The 21700-nt window shown below is 36.7% G+C and overlaps 3 protein-coding genes and 2 long non-coding RNA genes across 10 annotated transcripts; 4 read left to right on the forward strand and 1 right to left on the reverse strand.

The window, feature by feature from the left end:
- Positions 1–457: 457 nt before the first annotated feature.
- On the reverse strand, positions 458–11079 carry LOC131801122 (uncharacterized). 6 transcript variants are annotated; one of them, XR_009341709.1, is made up of 6 exons: positions 10951–11072; positions 9658–10881; positions 9094–9594; positions 8622–8728; positions 1456–1524; positions 1059–1386 (listed from the first exon to the last, which is right to left on the reverse strand). XR_009341709.1 is itself a non-coding variant. In XM_059119233.1 (5 exons), exons 2-5 carry the CDS (start codon positions 9383–9385, stop codon positions 1032–1034), a joined length of 576 nt encoding a protein of 191 aa, XP_058975216.1. In that variant the 5' UTR covers positions 9386–9594; positions 9658–10059; the 3' UTR covers positions 959–1031. The 6 variants fall into 6 exon arrangements, 1 of the variants encoding a protein (XP_058975216.1); XR_009341708.1 differs by having other exon boundaries at positions 9089–9594; positions 10951–11069; XR_009341711.1 differs by lacking the exons at positions 1059–1386; positions 1456–1524 and adding an exon at positions 458–729 and having other exon boundaries at positions 10951–11073.
- LOC131801123 (uncharacterized) lies at positions 853–3352 on the forward strand. Its single transcript, XR_009341713.1, has 2 exons — positions 853–991; positions 1060–3352. It is a non-coding gene; the product is annotated as an uncharacterized LOC131801123 (long non-coding RNA).
- Positions 10348–11540, forward strand: LOC131801124 (uncharacterized). Its single transcript, XR_009341714.1, has 2 exons — positions 10348–10486; positions 10555–11540. It is a non-coding gene; the product is annotated as an uncharacterized LOC131801124 (long non-coding RNA).
- A 2603-nt stretch (positions 11541–14143) lies between these two features.
- Positions 14144–16389, forward strand: LOC131801125 (zinc finger protein 726-like). Its single transcript, XM_059119234.1, has 2 exons — positions 14144–14578; positions 14656–16389. Exons 1-2 carry the CDS (start codon positions 14456–14458, stop codon positions 16273–16275), a joined length of 1743 nt encoding a protein of 580 aa, XP_058975217.1. The 5' UTR covers positions 14144–14455; the 3' UTR covers positions 16276–16389.
- A 1969-nt stretch (positions 16390–18358) lies between these two features.
- LOC101900895 (transcription factor grauzone) lies at positions 18359–20263 on the forward strand. Its single transcript, XM_020035862.2, has 2 exons — positions 18359–18571; positions 18632–20263. The coding sequence occupies exons 1-2, from the start codon at positions 18449–18451 to the stop codon at positions 20228–20230; spliced, it is 1722 nt and encodes a 573-aa protein (XP_019891421.1). The 5' UTR covers positions 18359–18448; the 3' UTR covers positions 20231–20263.
- Positions 20264–21700: the final 1437 nt, after the last annotated feature.

Here is a 21700-nt window from a genome sequence, read left to right on the forward strand (position 1 = left end):
ATCCATCCATCTCCTCAAATTTCCTACATACAAACATTTTAGCTAACACAAGATATGTTGTGCAGATGATATACATCTGCCAACCTTACCCACAAAGGGTCACAATTTGTACTTATATATGTCATAACTTGCGAAACAAGTCGGCGATTCTTTACAACTTGCTACATCTAAATATTTCTCTTAATCAGAAATCTGACATGAATATGTAATTTATCGGAATTTATGATTTCGCATAAAATTGGATATAAATGTTCGATTCCCTTCTGCATTACATGAAAACGGAATACTTCGGTCAGCTATATCTGTTACCTTGTTGCAGGCCGTTCACATTCGGCGCAAAAAGGCAACAAATATATGGGGCCGGGTTTTTTTGGCAAAACCTGTCCACAACCACCGCAGAAATTATCCCAATTCTATTGGTAGTGCATCCCATAATTGGTCCTCAAATGGATTTGCTCAGTTTTCTTGGGTTTTTAGTGAGGATGGTGAGGATGCTTCGAGATTTCAATTTGCTTGTAATTTCTGCGGGGTGTGTAGTCTGGGTGGCGATGGGATCAAAATGCCGGAAATGGTTTGTTAGGGTTCGCTACGTACGAAATTAGGCTCGAACAGGGTTGAGTTAAAGAGTATTATAAAGGTAGTGAATGACAGGGTGACTCAGGCTACGAAGTGACTAGGCAGCCCTATGATTGCTGAGTAGGTGGGAACCTACTACTACTCCGGGGTGAGCTGAAATGAGAATTCACAATAGAATAAAAAAATGGCTATTGACAGTTGAAAAGAAAAAGGAATGAAAATTGAAAATGGCTTAGGAAAATGGTGTTTCGTGGAAAATGAGCGTCTGGCGGGATTCACTGAGAAGAGGGGTATAAAAGGCTGCGAGCATAAGAAAAGCCAAAGTTAAGAATAAGACGTTACCGGTGAAACTTAGCTAGAGAGCAGTGCAGAAGTGGAAAAATTTAATTTGTGTGTTGCGATTTTTTTTTATTGTGTAAGTAGTTTGTAACAATGGTTTGTTGAGTAATGTGTTGTTATATGTGATGTGTGTTGCTCCAACAGGAATATTCCGGTGGTGTATCAAGCTTTTTTGGAAGCACCGAAAATTGTCCGGTTTTGGTCAGCACAACGGCGGGAAATTGCCTTTTCTTTTTGGTAACGCAAGGTAGTGGCAAGTTGTCCACAGGAGAAAAAAGCCAAAAAAAGTTACATTGAGGGTGTGGAGATTTGAATTGTAAACTGGCCAGCTGCAACTTTGAGCTTTTTGCTGTGCCTGTTATTGATCCCGCCCAGAACGCCGGCAGTGTAAAAGGACCAGTCAACAAGTCCAGCTTCATTTGAGGGTTTGCCTGGCGTTCAAAATCTGTTTCCTCCGGAAAGAAGCGTAAACTGGAAGGGGAGATAAGAAGAATTAATCAATAACGTTATAAATCACTGCTCAGGTAAAAGGTGTCTTACCGTTGTGTTGTCCTTGATATATTTATATATATGTGACGTCCATAAAGTTTGCTGTCTCCTTTTTTGGAACTAAAAGAAAAGAAAAAAAGAGTTAATAATCATAAATTTCGAGAAAAAAAAATTATAATATTCAGTATAAAAATTTGGTAATAAGATAGGTTATAGTTCTTAGGATTTAAGTAATAATCAATCTGTAAGGGAAAAATACCGCGTTTATTTTCAAAGGCTAGGAGGTGTTACAGTAAAATTATCTTGAGTCCTTGTGATTCGATCTGATAGTTTAGGCCGTGGAATTTTAGCGGCAATTAGGCCAGTTAAGAGAGCTCTTTTAGGTGGCTAGTAATTTCGTATAGACGCGTGAATATTGCGCGGGAAAAGCAAGGCAAAGGATAATATATTGGTTTCTACCGAGTAATTAAAGCCATAGATTTAAGAAAGCCCGGTATTATTCTTAATTTGTTTTTTTTTATACCATACAGTTTGTCAATTTTAGTGTAAGAAAAAAAAATAGTAGAGAAAAAAATTAAGAAAATATTTAAAGCTAACTTATTTTTTTTAATAAAATTAAAAATGATTCTTTTGTAAACAGTAGATACTAATATGTGTTGCTAAATTTGTATAACTTGGGGGGAAGGTGGTATGAAGTAAGTGTGTGATTCGAAGCGTGTGGTTTAAGGGGATTCAGAGAAACGCAAGAAATGGAAATACTGGATCCAGGTAGGGTGGGCGAGTGTGGGATCGATCCACCGAGATCCCTGTATGATGACTCCTATTTTGTATATCGTAGAGTAGAGCAATTGTAGTAAAGTCCCCTTTCAATGTTAGTGTGTTGGATTCGATTGGCGGGTTGAGATCCCTAGCCCTGGAAGTCTCTGTGACAGTCGGATGGCCTAATCGTATGCCGAGCATATGCACACATAACAGAGATGGCGCCCAATATTCTAAAATAAAGCTTTATTGTACCTAATACCACTGTAAAAAATGGCGACTCAAACATGGCCGTTGTAAACTGTGATATTAGGTTAGTAACTCTGTGCAATAATATCGACGCACACAGCCATAGAATGCTAGTAGATTTTAAATAGACAAAAGAAAATGTTTTTGACAAATAATATTCTGTGATATTAGTATGCATCCGAACTTTAGAGAGATGGGTTACGAAGTGCGATATTACTATATCAAATATATTATGGGAACGTTTTCTCCACTGTTCTAAGTAGGGTGTAATCAATAGCTTGTAATTCCGAGCTGGAATAAAACAATTTGTATTGAGAATCCTACTGTTAAAATTTGTTTTTGTGAAATAACCCAAATAAATTATAGACGGGAATAAGTACTTCGAGTAGCAGCAATAGCGATTTTGATCTGAGAGATGCAAAAATCCAAGTATTGCATATAAAAACCCTGAGCTTTCATTTATAAAATGTAATAGATATGTCATGGGTCCGAAGTTAACGAAGCACTATAATTTATGAGAAGAATAAGAATGTCTAAAGGAAAAGTCATACACCTCATAAAGGGCACTAAAATTATTATTAAAAACAGTAAAAAAAAAAAAAAAAAAAAAAAAAAAAAAAAAAAAAAAAAAAAAAAAAAAATAAAATAAATAAAAAAAAAAAAAAAAAAACCACACACACACTGCTTCTGAAAATTACACTTCCCCCGTAGATCTATGTTGTAATTGTCAAATTTGAAAATTTGTATGTGTAATTGTAATCGAATGTATTTATAAAAAGTATTTGTTTTGCCGATGTTTCATATTTGAAAAAAAGGTTAACTGAATTTAAAACTTACTTACAAGAAAAGGTTTCGTCCGAGATTCAATTGATAGCAAATGAGAAGATAAATTTTGGGTATAGGTCATGATCTACAATACCCGCAATAGTAAAAGAAATAAGAGAGGCAGACCCGAAAATTTTGACCTAAACCGATCGACTTATTTTCCAGAGCAGAGTAAGCAAAGACGAATAGGGTCGGACGAAATGGCGAATGAGGATAGGAATATGAGTGCTTTGCAATTTATCGATCTAGCAGACACGATAATGCGAAGAGATCAGAATACCAATCATGTGCCAACAGTGAGTGATAATTTGAATAATAATGGTCCAACTACTTCCGACTTACATGGACTAGTACAAGATGAAGCAGCGTCTGTCCAGAAGTCATTGGAAGATAAAGTTAAAAAAATGGTCGAAACAGAAATATCTGATGTGAAGAAAATGATAGATTCTTTATCAAAAGGCATGAGAGAACTATCCGACACTGTGCGTAAACAATTAATTGTACCCCCCAACGGCCACAGTAGCCTCTAATTCTATTACAAATAGTAATGCTAATCCGACGTCAAACAATAATAATGACGCAGTAAATAGGAATATGCCACCAATTATCCAATTTCCGAGTGCCAGTCAAACTCCATTATCAGATCAATTTACTGGCCCGATAACGAATACGTTTAGAGTGGAACCACTAGGAATACGAGTTGATAAACTTGGTTTAAATTTCAGTGGTGACCCGAAAGGCTTAAGAGTTATGGATTTTATTAAGCGGTTAGAGATCATGCAGGCTCAATATAACATTCCATGGTCTGAAGTGTTGAGGGATTTCGCCTTTCTGGTTTCTGGTCAAGCCAGAGAATGGTATTGGCTGCATAGACAAAGTAATGTTTACACCGATTGGGTGGGTCTTAAAGAAGCGCTGATAAGCCAGTATCAAACCCCACAATCCAAATTCGACATACTCAGGGATTTGTTAGAAAGGAAACAAAGGCCAAATGAAAGCATCAATAGTTATTTTCACGAGATGGGAATTTTGCGATCTAGATTACTTCAACCTATTTACGAGTACGAAATGATTAAGATCCTAAGGGGAAATATACGTGAAGATATAAAACGACATGTATATCAGATGACCATTTCGTCGGTTGAACAGCTACGAATAGAATGTATTGAAGCCGAGAGAAATTTCCCTAGGCGCGAAAATAGAGCTGTAACGTTCCCCCAGCGACCTATCCGCCAAGTAAATGAAATATATGATGAAATTTATGAAAAGCCTGTAGAAGTACCGGAGGAGAATATTGGTGAAGAGCTGTCAGCTATCCGGATACAAAGCCAAATTAGAGTCCCAATTATCTGCTGGAACTGTCGAGAAAAGGGGCATGTTTTTATGGACTGTCCAGTAGAAGTCCGGAAATTGTTCTGCTATAGGTGTGGGAAGCCGGACACAGTAACCCCAAAGTGTCCTGTCTGTCAACAGGGAAACTCCCGAAGGGGTGTGGAAGTGACAGGGGAAACACACCCGTCAGAGAACCCTGTGAATCGGAAGAATTAGCACCCAAAAACGTCCGAATTTTAATAAAAAACAACGATAATATATTTAGAGATAAGAGTAGTGTAGAATCGAAAAATTTTTCTGCAGGTCAGAGGCATTACATTCCATTAGAAGATCGCCAAAGAAATTATGCTAAGGTCAAGGAGAGAATTTTTAACTCAGAGTTTACTGTAATCCCGAAAAAAATTATTGAATTGAGACAAAAATCCAAGAAGTGGCGTGAGCAGCGAAGATATTTGATAGAAACGATTTCGAGAGTAACTGGTATTGCCTCAGATCCCAGAGTTTTCTCGGAAATCAGTATGCAAGGAAAAATCATGAATGGGCTCCTAGACACCGGCGCTTCGGTTACTATGTTAGGGAAAAATTGCCGAGAGATAATAGAAGAACTTGGCATTCCAATTATACCAATGTCCAGCAGGGTAACCACCGCCGGAGGTACACAGTATAATGTTTTAGGAAAATTTAAAGCCATCATAAAATACCAAGAGCAGGAAAAATTTATGACACTGTATCTATGTCCTCAATTGGAACAAGAACTATATCTTGGAATAGACTTCTGGCGAACATTCGAATTAGCCCCTGATGTGATAGGAGCTGCTGAAATTAATATAGAAAAAGTTTTCAGGGATATGACTGATACGGGTCCCGACTACAAACTCAACCCTCACGAGTTAACAAATGATCAAGAGAATCGATTAAAATGCATAGTAAAAAAATTCAAGACCTTTGAAGAAAATGGGCTAGGTTGTACTAGTTTAGAAAAGCATTCGATTAAGCTCGTGGAAGGTGCGGAACCGGTTAAAGACCGCCACTATCCAATGTCTCCAGCGGTTCAAGCTATCACGTACCAAGAAGTCGATAATATGTTAGCACTTAATGTTATTGAGGAAAGTGAAAGCCCTTGGAGCAATCGTACAACTATCGTACGAAAGCCCGGAAAAAATCGTTTCTGTCTGGATGCTCGAAAGTTAAATAAGCTCACGGTCAAGGACGCATACCCCCTGCAAAACATTGAAGGAATACTAAGTCGCATTGATGAAACTCATTACATTAGCAGCGTGGATCTTAAATATGCGTTCTGGCAAATCGAATTAGACGAAGAAAGCAAGCCGTACACCGCTTTTACGGTCCCAGGTCGTCCATTGTATCAATTCCGTGTGATGCCGTTTGGATTGTGTAATGCTGCACAAAGGTTATGTCGACTGATGGACAAAGTCATTCCTCAACGACTCAAGGAGAATGTCTTTGTGTACCTGGACGACCTGTTGATTATTTCAAGTGATTTCGACGAGCATCTTCGTCTATTGAATGAAGTAGCCGATTGCCTTGACCGAGCGAATTTAACAATCGGGTTAACCAAGTCAAAATTTTGTTTTCGTCAGTTGAGATATTTGGGTTTTATTATTGGAGAAGGCATGTTGCGTACTGACCCCGAAAAAGTAGAAGCAATTCGAAAAATTAGAATTCCCAAAAGTGCTAGGGAAGTGAGAAGTTTTCTGGGTACAGCAGGATGGTACCGAAGATTTATTAAAGACTTCGCGTCACTTTCAGCTCCCCTTACTGATACCCTGAAGAAATCACCCAAATTCGTAATTACGGAAAAGGCAAAGGAGGCATTTGAAAACTTAAAGAGGGCCTTAACTTCCGCACCGGTGTTACGCCACGCAGATTTTTCCAAACCCTTTTTTATTCAATGTGATGCTTCGGAATATGGCATCGGCGCTGTTCTATTTCAGCTGAATGCCGAAGGACATGAACATCCGATCGCTTTCTATTCGAAAAAACTCAATAAGTGTCAGAGAAATTATAGCGTGACAGAGAAGGAATGCTTGGCGGCGGTGATGGCTATCAAAACTTTCCGTCCTTACGTGGAGCTAATGGAATTCACCGTGATAACAGATCACGCTAGTTTACAATGGCTGATGAGTCTAAAGGACCTCAGTGGTCGTTTAGCTCGCTGGTCATTGCAACTTCAGGGATTTAACTTCAAAATCGAGCACCGAAAAGGAAAGGAAAATGTTGTCGCCGATATGCTATCCCGCCTACCCAATGCCGACGAAATAGACATGAATCGGGTTTTTGAATTCGAGACCACCGAGTTTGAAAGTGATTCGTACAAACAACTTAGAGAAATTATAGCAAATAAAAAGGAGAATCTCCCCGATCTAAAGATTGTCGACAATATGGTATTTAAAAGAGATCACAAGTCCTATAACCCAGAAACACAAGAGTTTCAGTGGAAATTGTGGGTCCCAGAGTCTTTGACCCATTCTTTAATAGAGCAAGCCCATGATAAAACTACGTCAGCTCACGGAGGCATATCAAAAACCATTTTTCGTTTAAGAGAAAAATATTACTGGCCTCTAATGGTATCCCAGGTTAGGCAATACGTGTCTAAATGTACTGTTTGCAAAGAGACAAAGCCTACTAATGAAAATACTCAGCCTCAGATCGGAAATGAAGTCGTGACAAATCTTCCCTTCCAGAAACTCTACGTTGACTTCCTCGGGAAATACCCCCGGTCTAAAAGTGGCAACGCCTTTATATTTATAGTGGTGGACCACTTTAGCAAATTTACATTTCTTAAGGCAATGAAAGAGGCAACAGCTTCCAATGTGGTAAAATTTATGGTTGAGGATATATTTCGTAAGTTTGGCGTACCCGAGACGATACATTCCGACAATGGGGCACAGTTCGTATCTAAAACTTTCAAAGACATGATTGAAACATATGGAATCAATCATATCCAAACAGCTCCATATGCTCCGCAGTCGAATGCATCTGAGAGAGTCAATCAATCAGTATTGGCGGCGATTAGGGCATATCTAGAAAATGACCACAGAGATTGGGACCTGTATCTAACAGACATAGAGTGCGCCTTAAGAACATCGATTCATACTGCAACTGGTGTAACGCCATTTTTCGCGCTGTTTGGTCATAGTATGTATACCCATGGTTCAGATTATAAATTAGCTCGGAAGCTCCACTCATTGGCAGACCATGAAATTATACATTTAGATCGTAACGACAAGATGGAACTAATCCGAAATAAAATTAGACAGAATATGCATCAGGCTTATCAACAAAGCGCAAAAAGGTATAACGCAAGGGCTCGTACGATTATTTTCTCTCCGGGTCAAGAGGTATATAAAAGAAACTATGTTCTTAGCGATTTTGGGAAAAATTTTAATGCTAAGTTTGCCCGGAAATTTACGAAGTGTCGTATAGTAAAGCCCATAGGAAATAATATGTATTCTCTCGAAGATCTAAATGGAAAGGCGATTGGAATCTGTCATGCAAAAGATCTTAAAAGATAAGTGGAAAAGAAAGTCTTTTCAATCCCCTTTCCCAATTCAATTTTTATAAAAAGAATTCTAAAATAACTCTCAAAAACTATTTCACATTTGTTACCAATTCTATATCACATTTATCAGCAATGGTTTAATTCAAAATCGAATGAATCAAAACAAAACATAGAAAATGTGTCTGAGGAAACTAAATACGATAGTAAAATCACCTTCGTACTGAATTCATTCGTATTAAGGTTCAAAAATATCAGCTGATCTGTTCCCCTAATTGGGTAATTCAAGTTAATCAGACTCTAGTTTCACGTTTATCACAGCTGTCTAATTTCTTTTACAAAATATTCTACGCGACATACAAATTTGAAAAAAAAAATGTACTTAAACACCCCCGGTGGCGATAAAAATAGCACAATCTGGTTTATTCCGGCATAAATTAATGAAAGATTCCCATACATAAAAAGCGAACATACATAAAACTACATTCTACCAGACAATCACGTAGACACCACGATTATGGTATTTGTTTACCTATCAATCACATCAGCATATACCGCATATAAAATCCGTTCTTCGGCAACCACGACGACAAGACAGGCATAGGCACAAATATTTCCGCATGCAAAATGTTTCACCACCTATTAAGGAATGAAAGTTATTAAATGTTCAAAACAAACAAAAAGTACCGAAATACATTCCTAGGGCTATGCCCGCTTTCTGTCAAAATTGTATGCGACAAAATGTTTTGATAATTGTTGTTATTTTTTGAATGCGTTATTGAACGCACGGATTTTTTTTTAAAAAATGTGATCCAAACTGTTTAATCCTTCAATTCCAGGACAAAACAGGGTAATATTTTGAACGCCGGCCACGCAGTGTTCGTTTTTCCAAACATTGACCTTGAAAATATTTTTTTTATTTTCAAAACAAATAATACACAATAATGACAGAAGTCGGGCACACTTGGAAAAAAAATTGTAATCAGCTTTTAGCTCTACCTTACTTTTTTATTGTACCATGATTTCAATAATTTGATCAAATTATTTGTGTATCAAAGTACGTATAGATTCCAACTTTGAAGATTATATCCATAACCAAGAAGAATGTGTGAAATTTTGATGGAATCGGAGAATTTTTCATTGAAAGCTGGTGGGTATTACCAGTGTAGATCCGCCGGAGAGGACAAATATATTCCAACTCCACACAAGGTCTTGGGTTGATAGAATTATTGGGTTGTTCCGGATGTTTACCTTTTTGTAGTGAAGGTCCCAAAGGAGTGGGCCGATAAATCCCATCCGTTCCTCTGAGCTTGTCTTAGTAGAAATACTGAATGCGGGATTTTATAAATGAATGAATGCGTATTTTAAAATTTATGAGCGTTTTTGATCTTCCCAAATGTTGACCTGCTATAGGGGAACTCGATCGATGTTTGATAGTGACACGATAATTTCAGGGTGTCGGATCGAGAATTATCAGGCGAACCAGCAAGACATGTTTCACAGATCTGATGGACAGATTAGAAAAATAAATTAATTTATGTGGTTCTATTTCGATGGGGGATATTTACCAGCATGAGGGGGAGGGCTTTGACCAGCCTGCTGTTCGGAGCTTATGCCCGGCATGAGACCTTCAGGGAGTGGGATGTCCCCACGTAAATGAGTAATGCGGCCGTGCACATCACCTCCGTCCTCGATTTTCTGGCCGAAGTTGAAGTTTTGTTGCAGGCCGTTCACATTCGGCGCAAAAAGGCAACAAATATATGGGGCCGGGTTTTTTTGGCAAAACCTGTCCACAACCACCGCAGAAATTATCCCAATTCTATTGGTAGTGCATCCCATAATTGGTCCTCAAATGGATTTGCTCAGTTTTCTTGGGTTTTTAGTGAGGATGGTGAGGATGCTTCGAGATTTCAATTTGCTTGTAATTTCTGCGGGGTGTGTAGTCTGGGTGGCGATGGGATCAAAATGCCGGAAATGGTTTGTTAGGGTTCGCTACGTACGAAATTAGGCTCGAACAGGGTTGAGTTAAAGAGTATTATAAAGGTAGTGAATGACAGGGTGACTCAGGCTACGAAGTGACTAGGCAGCCCTATGATTGCTGAGTAGGTGGGAACCTACTACTACTCCGGGGTGAGCTGAAATGAGAATTCACAATAGAATAAAAAAATGGCTATTGACAGTTGAAAAGAAAAAGGAATGAAAATTGAAAATGGCTTAGGAAAATGGTGTTTCGTGGAAAATGAGCGTCTGGCGGGATTCACTGAGAAGAGGGGTATAAAAGGCTGCGAGCATAAGAAAAGCCAAAGTTAAGAATAAGACGTTACCGGTGAAACTTAGCTAGAGAGCAGTGCAGAAGTGGAAAAATTTAATTTGTGTGTTGCGATTTTTTTTTATTGTGTAAGTAGTTTGTAACAATGGTTTGTTGAGTAATGTGTTGTTATATGTGATGTGTGTTGCTCCAACAGGAATATTCCGGTGGTGTATCAAGCTTTTTTGGAAGCACCGAAAATTGTCCGGTTTTGGTCAGCACAACGGCGGGAAATTGCCTTTTCTTTTTGGTAACGCAAGGTAGTGGCAAGTTGTCCACAGGAGAAAAAAGCCAAAAAAAGTTACATTGAGGGTGTGGAGATTTGAATTGTAAACTGGCCAGCTGCAACTTTGAGCTTTTTGCTGTGCCTGTTATTGATCCCGCCCAGAACGCCGGCAGTGTAAAAGGACCAGTCAACAAGTCCAGCTTCATTTGAGGGTTTGCCTGGCGTTCAAAATCTGTTTCCTCCGGAAAGAAGCGTAAACTGGAAGGGGAGATAAGAAGAATTAATCAATAACGTTATAAATCACTGCTCAGGTAAAAGGTGTCTTACCGTTGTGTTGTCCTTGATATATTTATATATATGTGACGTCCATAAAGTTTGCTGTCTCCTTTTTTGGAACTAAAAGAAAAGAAAAAAAGAGTTAATAATCATAAATTTCGAGAAAAAAAAATTATAATATTCAGTATAAAAATTTGGTAATAAGATAGGTTATAGTTCTTAGGATTTAAGTAATAATCAATCTGTAAGGGAAAAATACCGCGTTTATTTTCAAAGGCTAGGAGGTGTTACAGTAAAATTATCTTGAGTCCTTGTGATTCGATCTGATAGTTTAGGCCGTGGAATTTTAGCGGCAATTAGGCCAGTTAAGAGAGCTCTTTTAGGTGGCTAGTAATTTCGTATAGACGCGTGAATATTGCGCGGGAAAAGCAAGGCAAAGGATAATATATTGGTTTCTACCGAGTAATTAAAGCCATAGATTTAAGAAAGCCCGGTATTATTCTTAATTTGTTTTTTTTTATACCATACAGTTTGTCAATTTTAGTGTAAGAAAAAAAATAGTAGAGAAAAAAATTAAGAAAATATTTAAAGCTAACTTATTTTTTTTAATAAAATTAAAAATGATTCTTTTGTAAACAGTAGATACTAATATGTGTTGCTAAATTTGTATAACTTGGGGGGAAGGTGGTATGAAGTAAGTGTGTGATTCGAAGCGTGTGGTTTAAGGGGATTCAGAGAAACGCAAGAAATGGAAATACTGGATCCAGGTAGGGTGGGCGAGTGTGGGATCGATCCACCGAGATCCCTGTATGATGACTCCTATTTTGTATATCGTAGAGTAGAGCAATTGTAGTAAAGTCCCCTTTCAATGTTAGTGTGTTGGATTCGATTGGCGGGTTGAGATCCCTAGCCCTGGAAGTCTCTGTGACAGTCGGATGGCCTAATCGTATGCCGAGCATATGCGCACATAACAACCTCATGCATATTTCCACAACTTCCAAAGATTTGCACATATCCCATATAAAGTATAAGAAGTAGTCGATATATTCCGAATATATCACGTTGTAATATGTATATCAGACTTAGATCAGATACGAATTGGACAATATTGACCAACTGCTTCTGAACATTCTCAATAGAGGGTCAATACTTAGAGTAATCATAATCCAATGCTGGGGGCATACATCTGTCGGCAAACCCGAGTGATACTATTTAACTTTTTTTTTGATTATATGTTGGCGCAGATATTCTAACAAGCACCTTAGGTTTTATTGTTTGTAAATAAACAGGTTTTGTCCCAGATTATTCCCGGAAATTATTACCGTATATTGGGACCCTATGTGTCCAGTCTTCCAAAAATGATATTGCTCAGTTCCAGATCTTAGAAGAATCTACTAGTTTTGCAATTTTATAGAAATAATAAAAAAGAAAAAATCCGTTATCGCAATAAACAATTTTACATTCCGAAACACTACTTTGTGTTATTTTTCCGTTATCTTCTTCTATATATATAAAAATCAATTGTTGTTTGTTGGTAACGGAATCAGTTGAAAACGGCTGAACCGATTTGCATAATTTTTTGTACAAACGTTTGTCATACCCCGAGTTAGGTTTTTAAAGAAAAAAATATTGACCACGCCTCCTTTTACGCCCACTATTTCGATTTATCTAAAATCCCCTTATATATATATATATATATATATATATATATATATATATATATATATATATATATATATATATATATATATATATATATATATATATATATAAAAGAAAGTTGTGTTAGTTACTACGCTTATAAGTTAAGAACCGCTGAACTGACTTTAATGATTCATATAAATTCGGAATTGTCTCCTATCCGAAAAAGATAATATCCAAAAAAATTTTTGAATTCGAATATTAATACCAATTTATTTAATTGACTTGATTTCTTGAGAACTGAAATTGATGGCGGGTTACATGGAACCGAATTATGTGAAAATTACTTTTTCAAAATCGTTAAAAAAAAAAACACGAAAAAAGAGATCTCATTGCAAAAATTCTCAAAACGGGAAAATATCGAAAAAAATTTCCAATGGAATTGAATTTTAAAATAAAAGTACATTCTATTGACAAACTTTGTAAGGATCTTTAAACAGTTGCTGTAAAAAATCAGCAAACAAGTTGAAGATTTTTTCAATTTGTTATTCTTCTTTTGTCAATTTATTTCAATTTGTATTATCATATTGAATTCAGCGGATTTTTTGTGAACAAAATAAAGAATAATTTTTCACTATATACAATTTTTCACTAAAAAAATGAAATAAGTGCGAAATAAGATGTTAACTGACATCTACCTTTCAACTCCAGGGCCTACATCGTGCTTCAGCTGGAAGATGCGCAGACATATAAACAAACAAAATTGAATTGAATTGAATTTTAAAATAAAAGTACATTCTATTGACAAACTTTGTAAGGATCTTTAAACAGTTGCTGTAAAAAATCAGCAAACAAGTTGAAGATTTTTTCAATTTGTTATTCTTCTTTTGTCAATTTATTTTAATTTGTATTATCATATTGAATTCAGCGGATTTTTTGTGAACAAAATAAAGAATAATTTTTCACTATATACAATTTTTCACTAAAAAAATGAAATAAGTGCGAAATAAGATGTTAACTGACATCTACCTTTCAACTCCAGGGCCTACATCGTGCTTCAGCTGGAAGATGCGCAGACATATAAACAAACAAAAATGACTAATGGGGCTTATTTCAAAGCGTGGACCTACCTTTTTCATGTGACAATAATCCGTCCAATGAGAGCTCAAATTGCAAATATTTTTGGGAGTACAATCAGTAAAATACCAAATATAAAGGGTGGAAAATAGTAGAGCGAATGGGACTTTTAGTAAGAAAAGGATTTCTATCCTTCCAAAAATTCTTCCCGAACATTTAAGATACCTTAAATCGCTTTTGCAGCTTTTGCATGACCTGCAATATGATATCGATCATAAATAACTATTGTATGATTTAAGCTATTTTTGGAGTCTTCGTCATTTTCTTCTATTTTTGGCTTTTATTTGCCATCTTTGTTTCTTTTGTTTCCAAGGGAGTAGAAAATTTTCGGAGTAGGGCCCATATTGGTCTTGACCACTAAAAAATTGTATTTATGCTACCCTGGGGTAAGGAACCATCATACAGATAATTGCATTTGGAAAAACGATAGTAGCAGCTAGTTCCGCACTCTTTAGTGAAGATGTTCAATTTTCTCATGTCTCATTCGTAAACAACAGAGTACCCGGAGTCTTTGCTTTCTGTTTATTTTTTATCAAGTATTGCTTTTTGGCCTTTATATTCGCTTCGTTGGGACGTTTTTCATTTTTGTTTCCCAATTGGTTTTCGGCTGTGGCCCTAATGCATACCTTAGTGATAATACCAGTCAAAAGGAAGAATTGCTGCGAGTGCTTCTAGCCACATCTGCTGGTGGACATAAGCCCATAACACTACTGGAACAGTGTACCAATTTATTGCAGCAGGAGTCATATAAAATGTAATAATACATTTAAAGTAAATAATGTACAATAAATCATTGTGCCGCCTGTGCGTGTCCTCGCAATCAGAATATAAAAGCCTGTATGACGACAATGGCCAAGGAAATGAAGTTTACGAAATTACTCTGAAATATTTTGATCCAATAGTAAGTGTTGGAACAGTTTCTTGTAATAATTTGGAATTTACTTATGTATCTATATTGCATTTTCCGAATTCTAACAGTTACTAAGTCCTGCAAATGAACAGGATTCAAAAGTTATATGCTTGGAATGCTGGCATCATATCAGTGAATTTTATGGTTTTCAACAATCAGTGCTTCAGGCTCAAGCCGTACTGCAGGCCCAGTTGGAGAACGATGTTAAACAGCTAGTTCCTGAAGTTAAGTTGGAAGAGGAGGTATTGCAGGAACCACTACAAATCAGAGAGATAGCTACAGCGGAAATTCCAATTTTTAATGATAGCCTTAAGAATGAAAATATCACCTCAGATAAACATGACTTTGGCAGCGACTATGAAGATGACTTTAGGGATGACAACCCATTCTCCACTGATGACGATGAAAAGCCTCTTATAGAACACATAAATAGATTGAAAAATAAAAGTAAGACGAATAAGCAACAAAATAATGACAAATCATTAGAGACGCCGATGGCTGTTAGGAAGCCAAGAAAACCTAGAAGCCCAAATAAGAACAAAAAACAAAAGGAGACAGAACATACAACCAATAGAAGACGGAAAGGAAGGCCTAAGAAATTACAAATTGAGCATGTGGAAGATCAAATCAACGACCCCAATGCTTGCGCTAATGAAATGGAAGATGATGACGGTTCTAATAGTGAGAAGAAATCCGTAAAGGAGAAAACAAAAGAATGTGATGAATTTATTGCACAATGGAAACAAGAATTGGAATGTGTATGTTGTCCAACAACGGTTGCAAATTTTACACTACTTCGCAAACACTTTCGACTAATGCACCCAACAGAAAAATGCTACGTTATATGCTGTCAGAGGAAATTTTACCATCGATTTCACATTGTCGAACATATACGACTACATATTAATCCTAATGCCTTCAGATGTGATGAATGTGGAAGATGCAGCACCAATAGCCGTAACTTGGCCAAACATAAAAAAGAAATGCACACAGAAGAGGGTAAACAACGTCCGTTTGAATGTGATGTTTGTCATAAGAAGTTTGCCAATAAAACCATTTTACGAACCCACATGGAGGTACACGAAGCCGGTCGCGATTATGTATGCAGCGAATGTGGCAAAGGGTTTCCATCGGAAAATCGGCGCAAAATTCACGAGCGAATGGTACATCAAGCCGATCGGGTATGTGATCAATGCGGCAAGACCATACATGGTATTTATGCCCTTAAACTGCATTTGATGGAACATGCCGGCTACAAAAAACCAAAATGGCCTTGCGATGAGTGTAACGCCCAACTGAATTCACATTCAAGTTTGAAACGACATAAGCTAATAGCCCACCACGACGGTAGTACGGTTTACATATGCAGTGAATGTGGCAAGGTGTTTACATCAGAGAACGCATTGCGAAGTCACAAGAGAATTGTTCACTTAATAGAACGAAAGTTCAAATGCAATATATGTGAAAAAGCCTTTAAGTTTCCGAAAATATTACGTGAACATATGGCATCACATACCGGCGAAGATCTCTATCAGTGTCCGCACTGTCCGAAAACATTCAAGGTTAGCGCTAATATGCATCATCATCGAAAAAAGGTCCATCCAAAGGAATGGGCTGAAGCTAGGATAAATAAACCGGTAACGAAAAAAGTAGATATAGCTTTGGTATCCAATGAAATTATTATGTAAAAAGTGCACATTTCTATAGAATAAAAATTTCATGTAAAATAAAAAATAATAATATTAGTAAATAATAATATACAAGGTAGGTCATGGAAAACACAGGAGTACGATTTTTTGCATTACGCAAGGCCGGACAAGTAGATCATTTTTGACGAAAATTATGTATTTTGAGTCAAAATTTTTTATTTTGAGTCAAAATTTTAATTTATATGATCCGTTTATTTTTTCCACGCTTGTGGTAAATTTAAATAATAAATATTTTTATGTATTTTTTTTATTTGCCAAATCGGTGATGGATAAATGTTTGGAACTCATATATAATTTTCACATTTGAAATTAATTCATAACTTCGCAAAAAAGTGGCATATTTTTAGTAAAATTAGAAAATAACGACGTCTGACAAAAATAACGAGTTTGGCCTTCATAAACAAGTAAAAAACTGTAAGTATGGCAGGCCGATCTTTAAACGAATATAGCAATTTTCAAAAAAAAAAAAATTGTTAAAAATTTGGAACGAATTTGTTTTCAAAAAGAAAAAAAAAGTAAATGACAAAAATAAATAAAATCCGTTAAAAATTCTGTTAAAATCTTAAAAATACCGAATGTAGCCGTTATATTAGAGTCCATACGACAACGTGGCAACTTTGTCATAAGCCATTACAATATTGAAATGCGAAACTTGAAAACAATTCCGGTGAATAATGTCGCTAAAATCAACAAAGTACCGCTTGTCGGGAGGTACAGTTATATTGGGGATATACGATGACGTGAACCTGCACAAACAATTTTTGTCATACGCTTTAAAATCCATTACGAACTTCAAATGCTGAGGGCTATACGAAGACGTGGATCTGCACAGACAATTTTCCGTCACAGGCTGTAGTATCCATTACGAACTTCAAATGCCAAATTTGAAACCATTTCGGTGAATAATGTCGTCTTAATCACCAAAATACTGAAAATAAGGAGGTACCATTATATGGGGGCTATACCAAAACGTGGTTCGGCAAGGCCCATTTTCATTACGAAAAGTCCAGCAGACATAATATACATTTGAGTAAAATTTTACCAACCTACTTAATTTCGTTTGGAAGCTGAAGTGGTTTCCACAGACGGACAGATGGATGGGCATCGCTTAATCGACATAGAATTTTATGCTGATCAAGCATATGTATACTTTGTGGGGTCTAAAATGTATATTTCGAGGTGTTACAAACGGAATGACAAACTTAATATACCCACCATACCATGGTGGGGGGTATAAAAACAAAAGCTTAAACAGTGCTACGATCAATACCACTCCATATGCTTTTGACAACGCTCAATACCAGATGAATGTATTATTTGCTCTAAAACCTGAGAAAATGGTGAACATTTTTATTTTAAATAGAGTTTTAAAATGTAAAAAATTAATATTCGCATAGAACAATATTCATGTAGTTTTTCTAGATTAATTTTATTAATTATTAATAAGTATATTTATAAATAAAACATTTAAATTAAATTTACAAGGGTTTAAAATGCTGTTATTGAAAACATAGTTTTAATGAACTGGTTAAAACTGGACTCAGTAATTAGCACAAATTATAGCATTTTGGAAAGGTAAGAGTGTCAGCTATAATTTGGCATCAATTTTGTTGTCCCCCATAAGGAACCCTTTTTTGACTTTTTGGGGGTTTTATAAAAAATCGGGGTCCAAAAAATCGATCATTTAACTATAACTTCCGAACCGTAACATCTTACCCCATCATGTGACCACTTGTTGGATAGGTATTTTAAGCTTTCCAACTATATCTATATTGTATATCTGGGGTCCCAGGTCCGTCCCCCCAAGAAAAAAATAGTTTCCCAGGATAAGGGTAAAAATACCTACCACTGAAAAAAATTTCGAAAAAACTGAACAGTTTTTACTAAACTAGAATTAAGCCTTTCTTTTATAAAAAATACAAAAATTAATAAATTATAAATAAATAAATGTTAACAGTTTTATTTTAGCTTTGGAATTTTGATAACTTCCATTGCTTGAATGAACTAGTCGAACTAAACGAAACAACTGGATCATCCTCCTTATGGTTCACTTCAATGAACATTTCTATTGAACATTCGCATTGGAATCGGAAAAACTCTAATTTCTCTTGTTTGTTTAATAAACAAATGTGGAAAAGTTAGAAAAGTAAATATGGATAAATCAACTCTATGCCGATTATGTGTGGAAATTTGCGCCGATTGCAAAAACCTTTACGACGAGGATGGCAGCAGTACACAAGTGTACGAAACAACTGTAAAATATTTCGATCCCATGGTAAGGCAACAAAACCCCAATTCGTGACAACAGCATAAACAAATCTTCCTATGTTTACAGTTATTAAGTTTGGAATTGGACAAATCTCTCACAGTGATTTGTTTGCCATGTTGGAGGCATATCAGCGATTTTCATGAATTTCAGCAGACCGTGTACAATGCCCAAACGAAGTTGGCATTTGATATGAAGCAAGCCGACATCAAGACTGAAGACGATTCGCTTAACGAACACATTCCGCTGGACATTGTTAAGGAGGATCCGGTGGAAAGTATGCTGATCGATCAATCACTCAACGTTACCACAGAAGATGATAAATATGAGATATCTCTGCCCGAAGAATTTTATGACGAACCTCATAATTCCGTTGAATTTACTTCAGACGACGAAAGACCATTGCTAGAATGTCTAAAGAAAACCAGAAAGAAACGTACCAAAACAAAAAGTCCGAATAAAAAGGAAGACAATGGCAAAACTCCTAAGAAACGTGGAAGGAAGCCGAAATGTGCTGATGTCAACAAGTCCAGTGAAATTGATGTAAACAGTTCCAAGAATCAATGTGATTCTTTTCCGTATGGAGACAATTCTCAAGATGGGCATTTATCATCATCAATTGGTGGCGACACCGATGACAATTCTGTCGGAAAACCACCAGCGAAAAACGTTGGTAGACAACGTAGAACCCAGGAAATAGATGAATTTATAGCTCAATGGAAACAAGATTTGGAATGTGTCGTTTGTGGTCAACTTTATCCGAATCTTACGTCGCTGCGGAAACATTTTCGAGAATTCCATCCCAAACAGAAATGCTATATTACCTGCTGCCAACGCAAACTACGTCATCGTTTTCATATCGAAGAGCATATTCGCATTCATTTAAATCCCGATGCCTTCAAGTGTGATGTTTGCGGCAAATGCTGTACAACGAGCCGGAGTCTAAATAGTCACAAGCTTGAAAAACATACCGCTGAAGGCCAAGAACGAACATTCGAATGTCCTATATGTCAGAAACGATTTGCCAAGAAAACTGTCTTAAAATGTCACATTGAAACGCACAAAACTGGAACGGATTATGTGTGCAGTGAGTGTGGCAAAGGATTTGCAACGGAACAGCGCCGCAAGGTTCATGAACGAACCGTACATAATGTTGATCGAGTTTGTGATCAATGTGGCAAGACCATCCACGGTATATATGCCCTGAAACAACATCTACTAGAACATCAGGGCATTAAGAAGCCAAAATGGCCCTGTGATATATGTAATGCCCAATTGTATTCACATTCCAGTCTTAAGCGTCACAAACAAGTGGCGCACAATGACGGCAGCACAGTATACGTCTGTGGTGAATGCGGAAAAATTGCTGCAACCGAAACAGCACTGCGCAGCCACAAGAAGTATGTCCATCAAGCTGAACGCAAACACAAATGTACAATATGCGATAAAGCCTTTAAAGTGGCTGTTGTTTTGCGCGAACATATGGCTACGCATACCGGCGAAGATCTGTATACATGTCCGCACTGTCCCAAGACGTTTAAAGTCAGTTCCAACATGCATCATCATCGGAAAAAGGCACATCCCAAAGAGTGGGCGGAAGGCAGATTGAATCGGCCCACAATAGCAAAGGTTGATATCAATCAAGTATCAAACGAAGTGGTATTGTAAATAGAGTTAATAAATATCAAAATATTTGCTAAGTAAAAAAGAAATTATGTGTTTTCTTGCTTTCATGTTAAAGAGTAAATGGCAGGATGTGACAATGCTTTCGTTGACATGTCCTGTTTTTTGTAGTTTAACCGTAGAATGTCACAACATTATACATTTCCCTAGTCCACAGTTGCATATTTCTTTTAAATCCAACCTTTGTTTTTGTAACATGCAAACTGAAAGACATATTTAGATATAGCTACCAATTTCTATCCGATTTTAGATCAGGCTGTGATATTGATTCGTAACCAGTAACATCTGAACCGATTTATACAACGTATATATCATTGAAAGCTTTTTACAGCCTGCTCCAACAAGTGGTCATATGAAGAGGTTACTTTGACTTGATAAGTAGTTAGATAGATAGACCGCACAATGTATATATATTCTGTATCAGCGTAAAATTCTAAGACGATTTAGCGATGTCCGTCTGTCTATATGTTGTAATAACGCTATCCTTCGAACGAATTGATATAGAATGCTAAAATTTTGCATACATGCATATTTTCCCAGTAGACAGGTTAAGTTCGTAAATGGGCCATGCCGGACCACGTTTTTGAATAGCCCCAATATAACGGTACCTCCCGGTATTCGGTATTTTCGTGATTTTAGCGACATTATTTACCGGGATTATTTAAATTATTGAAATTCCTAATAGAAACTACAATCTATGACAGAAAATTACATATGCAGATCCAGGCTTTCGTATAGCCCCCATATAACGGTACCCCCTACTATTCGGTATTTTGATGATTTCAGCAACACTATTCAGCGGAATTGTTTCAAATTTCGTTTTTAAAGTTCCTAATGGGCACTATAGCCTGTGACAGAAAATCGCCTATGCGAGTCCACGTCTTTGTATGGACCCCAAAATAACGGGGATTTTAGTGACACTATTCACCGGAATTGTTAAAAATTTCGTATTTGAAGTTCGTAATGGGTACTACAGCCTATGAGAGAAAATTGTCTGTTCAGGTCCATGTCTTCGTATATCTCCCATATAACGTTACCTCCCGATATTCTGTACTTTCATGATTTTTGCGACATTATTCACCGGAATTGTTGCAAAATTTCGCATTTAAAGTTCGTAACGGGTACTACAGCATATGACAAAAAAAATCGTATGCAGGTCCACGCCTTCCTATAGTCGCCATATAGTGGTAGTTTAAATTTTTTTTCAAGTTCCTTCCAAATGGTGGAGGGCATTAAAAGCTCGGCCCGGCCAGCTGTTTTTTACTTGTTCCCTATTTCAAATAGAACCTTAATAGTAGAAATCGGGTCAGTACAAATTTTCAAGGGAAATATAACTGGAAGTCAAACATTTCGGGGAAAAAGTATACTTTAGTAAGATTGGTAATAGTTCTGAGAGATGTCCTTAATAGGAAATGAATATATTATTGTAAGCGTATTTTACTCTTGGTTTTTCGT

The sequence above is a fragment of the Musca domestica genome, unplaced genomic scaffold, assembly GCF_030504385.1.
Source record: "Musca domestica strain aabys unplaced genomic scaffold, Musca_domestica.polishedcontigs.V.1.1 14, whole genome shotgun sequence".
Taxonomy (NCBI): domain Eukaryota; kingdom Metazoa; phylum Arthropoda; class Insecta; order Diptera; family Muscidae; genus Musca; species Musca domestica.

Excerpts from the sequence above, each read along its gene's own strand:
- LOC131801125 (XM_059119234.1), top strand. The coding sequence starts at position 14,456 with ATGTACAATAAATCATTGTGCCGCCTGTGCGTGTCCTCGCAATCAGAA. Across the intron at positions 14,579-14,655 it reads TGAAATATTTTGATCCAATA|TTACTAAGTCCTGCAAATGA; the intron begins GTAAGTGTTGGA and ends GAATTCTAACAG.
- LOC131801122 (XM_059119233.1), bottom strand. The coding sequence starts at position 9,385 with ATGGGATTTATCGGCCCACTCCTTTGGGACCTTCACTACAAAAAG. Across the intron at positions 1,525-8,621 it reads TATGCTGATGTGATTGATAG|TTCCAAAAAAGGAGACAGCA; the intron begins GTAAACAAATAC and ends CTTTTCTTTTAG. Across the intron at positions 1,387-1,455 it reads ATATCAAGGACAACACAACG|TTTACGCTTCTTTCCGGAGG; the intron begins GTAAGACACCTT and ends CTCCCCTTCCAG.
- LOC101900895 (XM_020035862.2), top strand. The coding sequence starts at position 18,449 with ATGGATAAATCAACTCTATGCCGATTATGTGTGGAAATTTGCGCCGAT. Across the intron at positions 18,572-18,631 it reads TAAAATATTTCGATCCCATG|TTATTAAGTTTGGAATTGGA; the intron begins GTAAGGCAACAA and ends CTATGTTTACAG.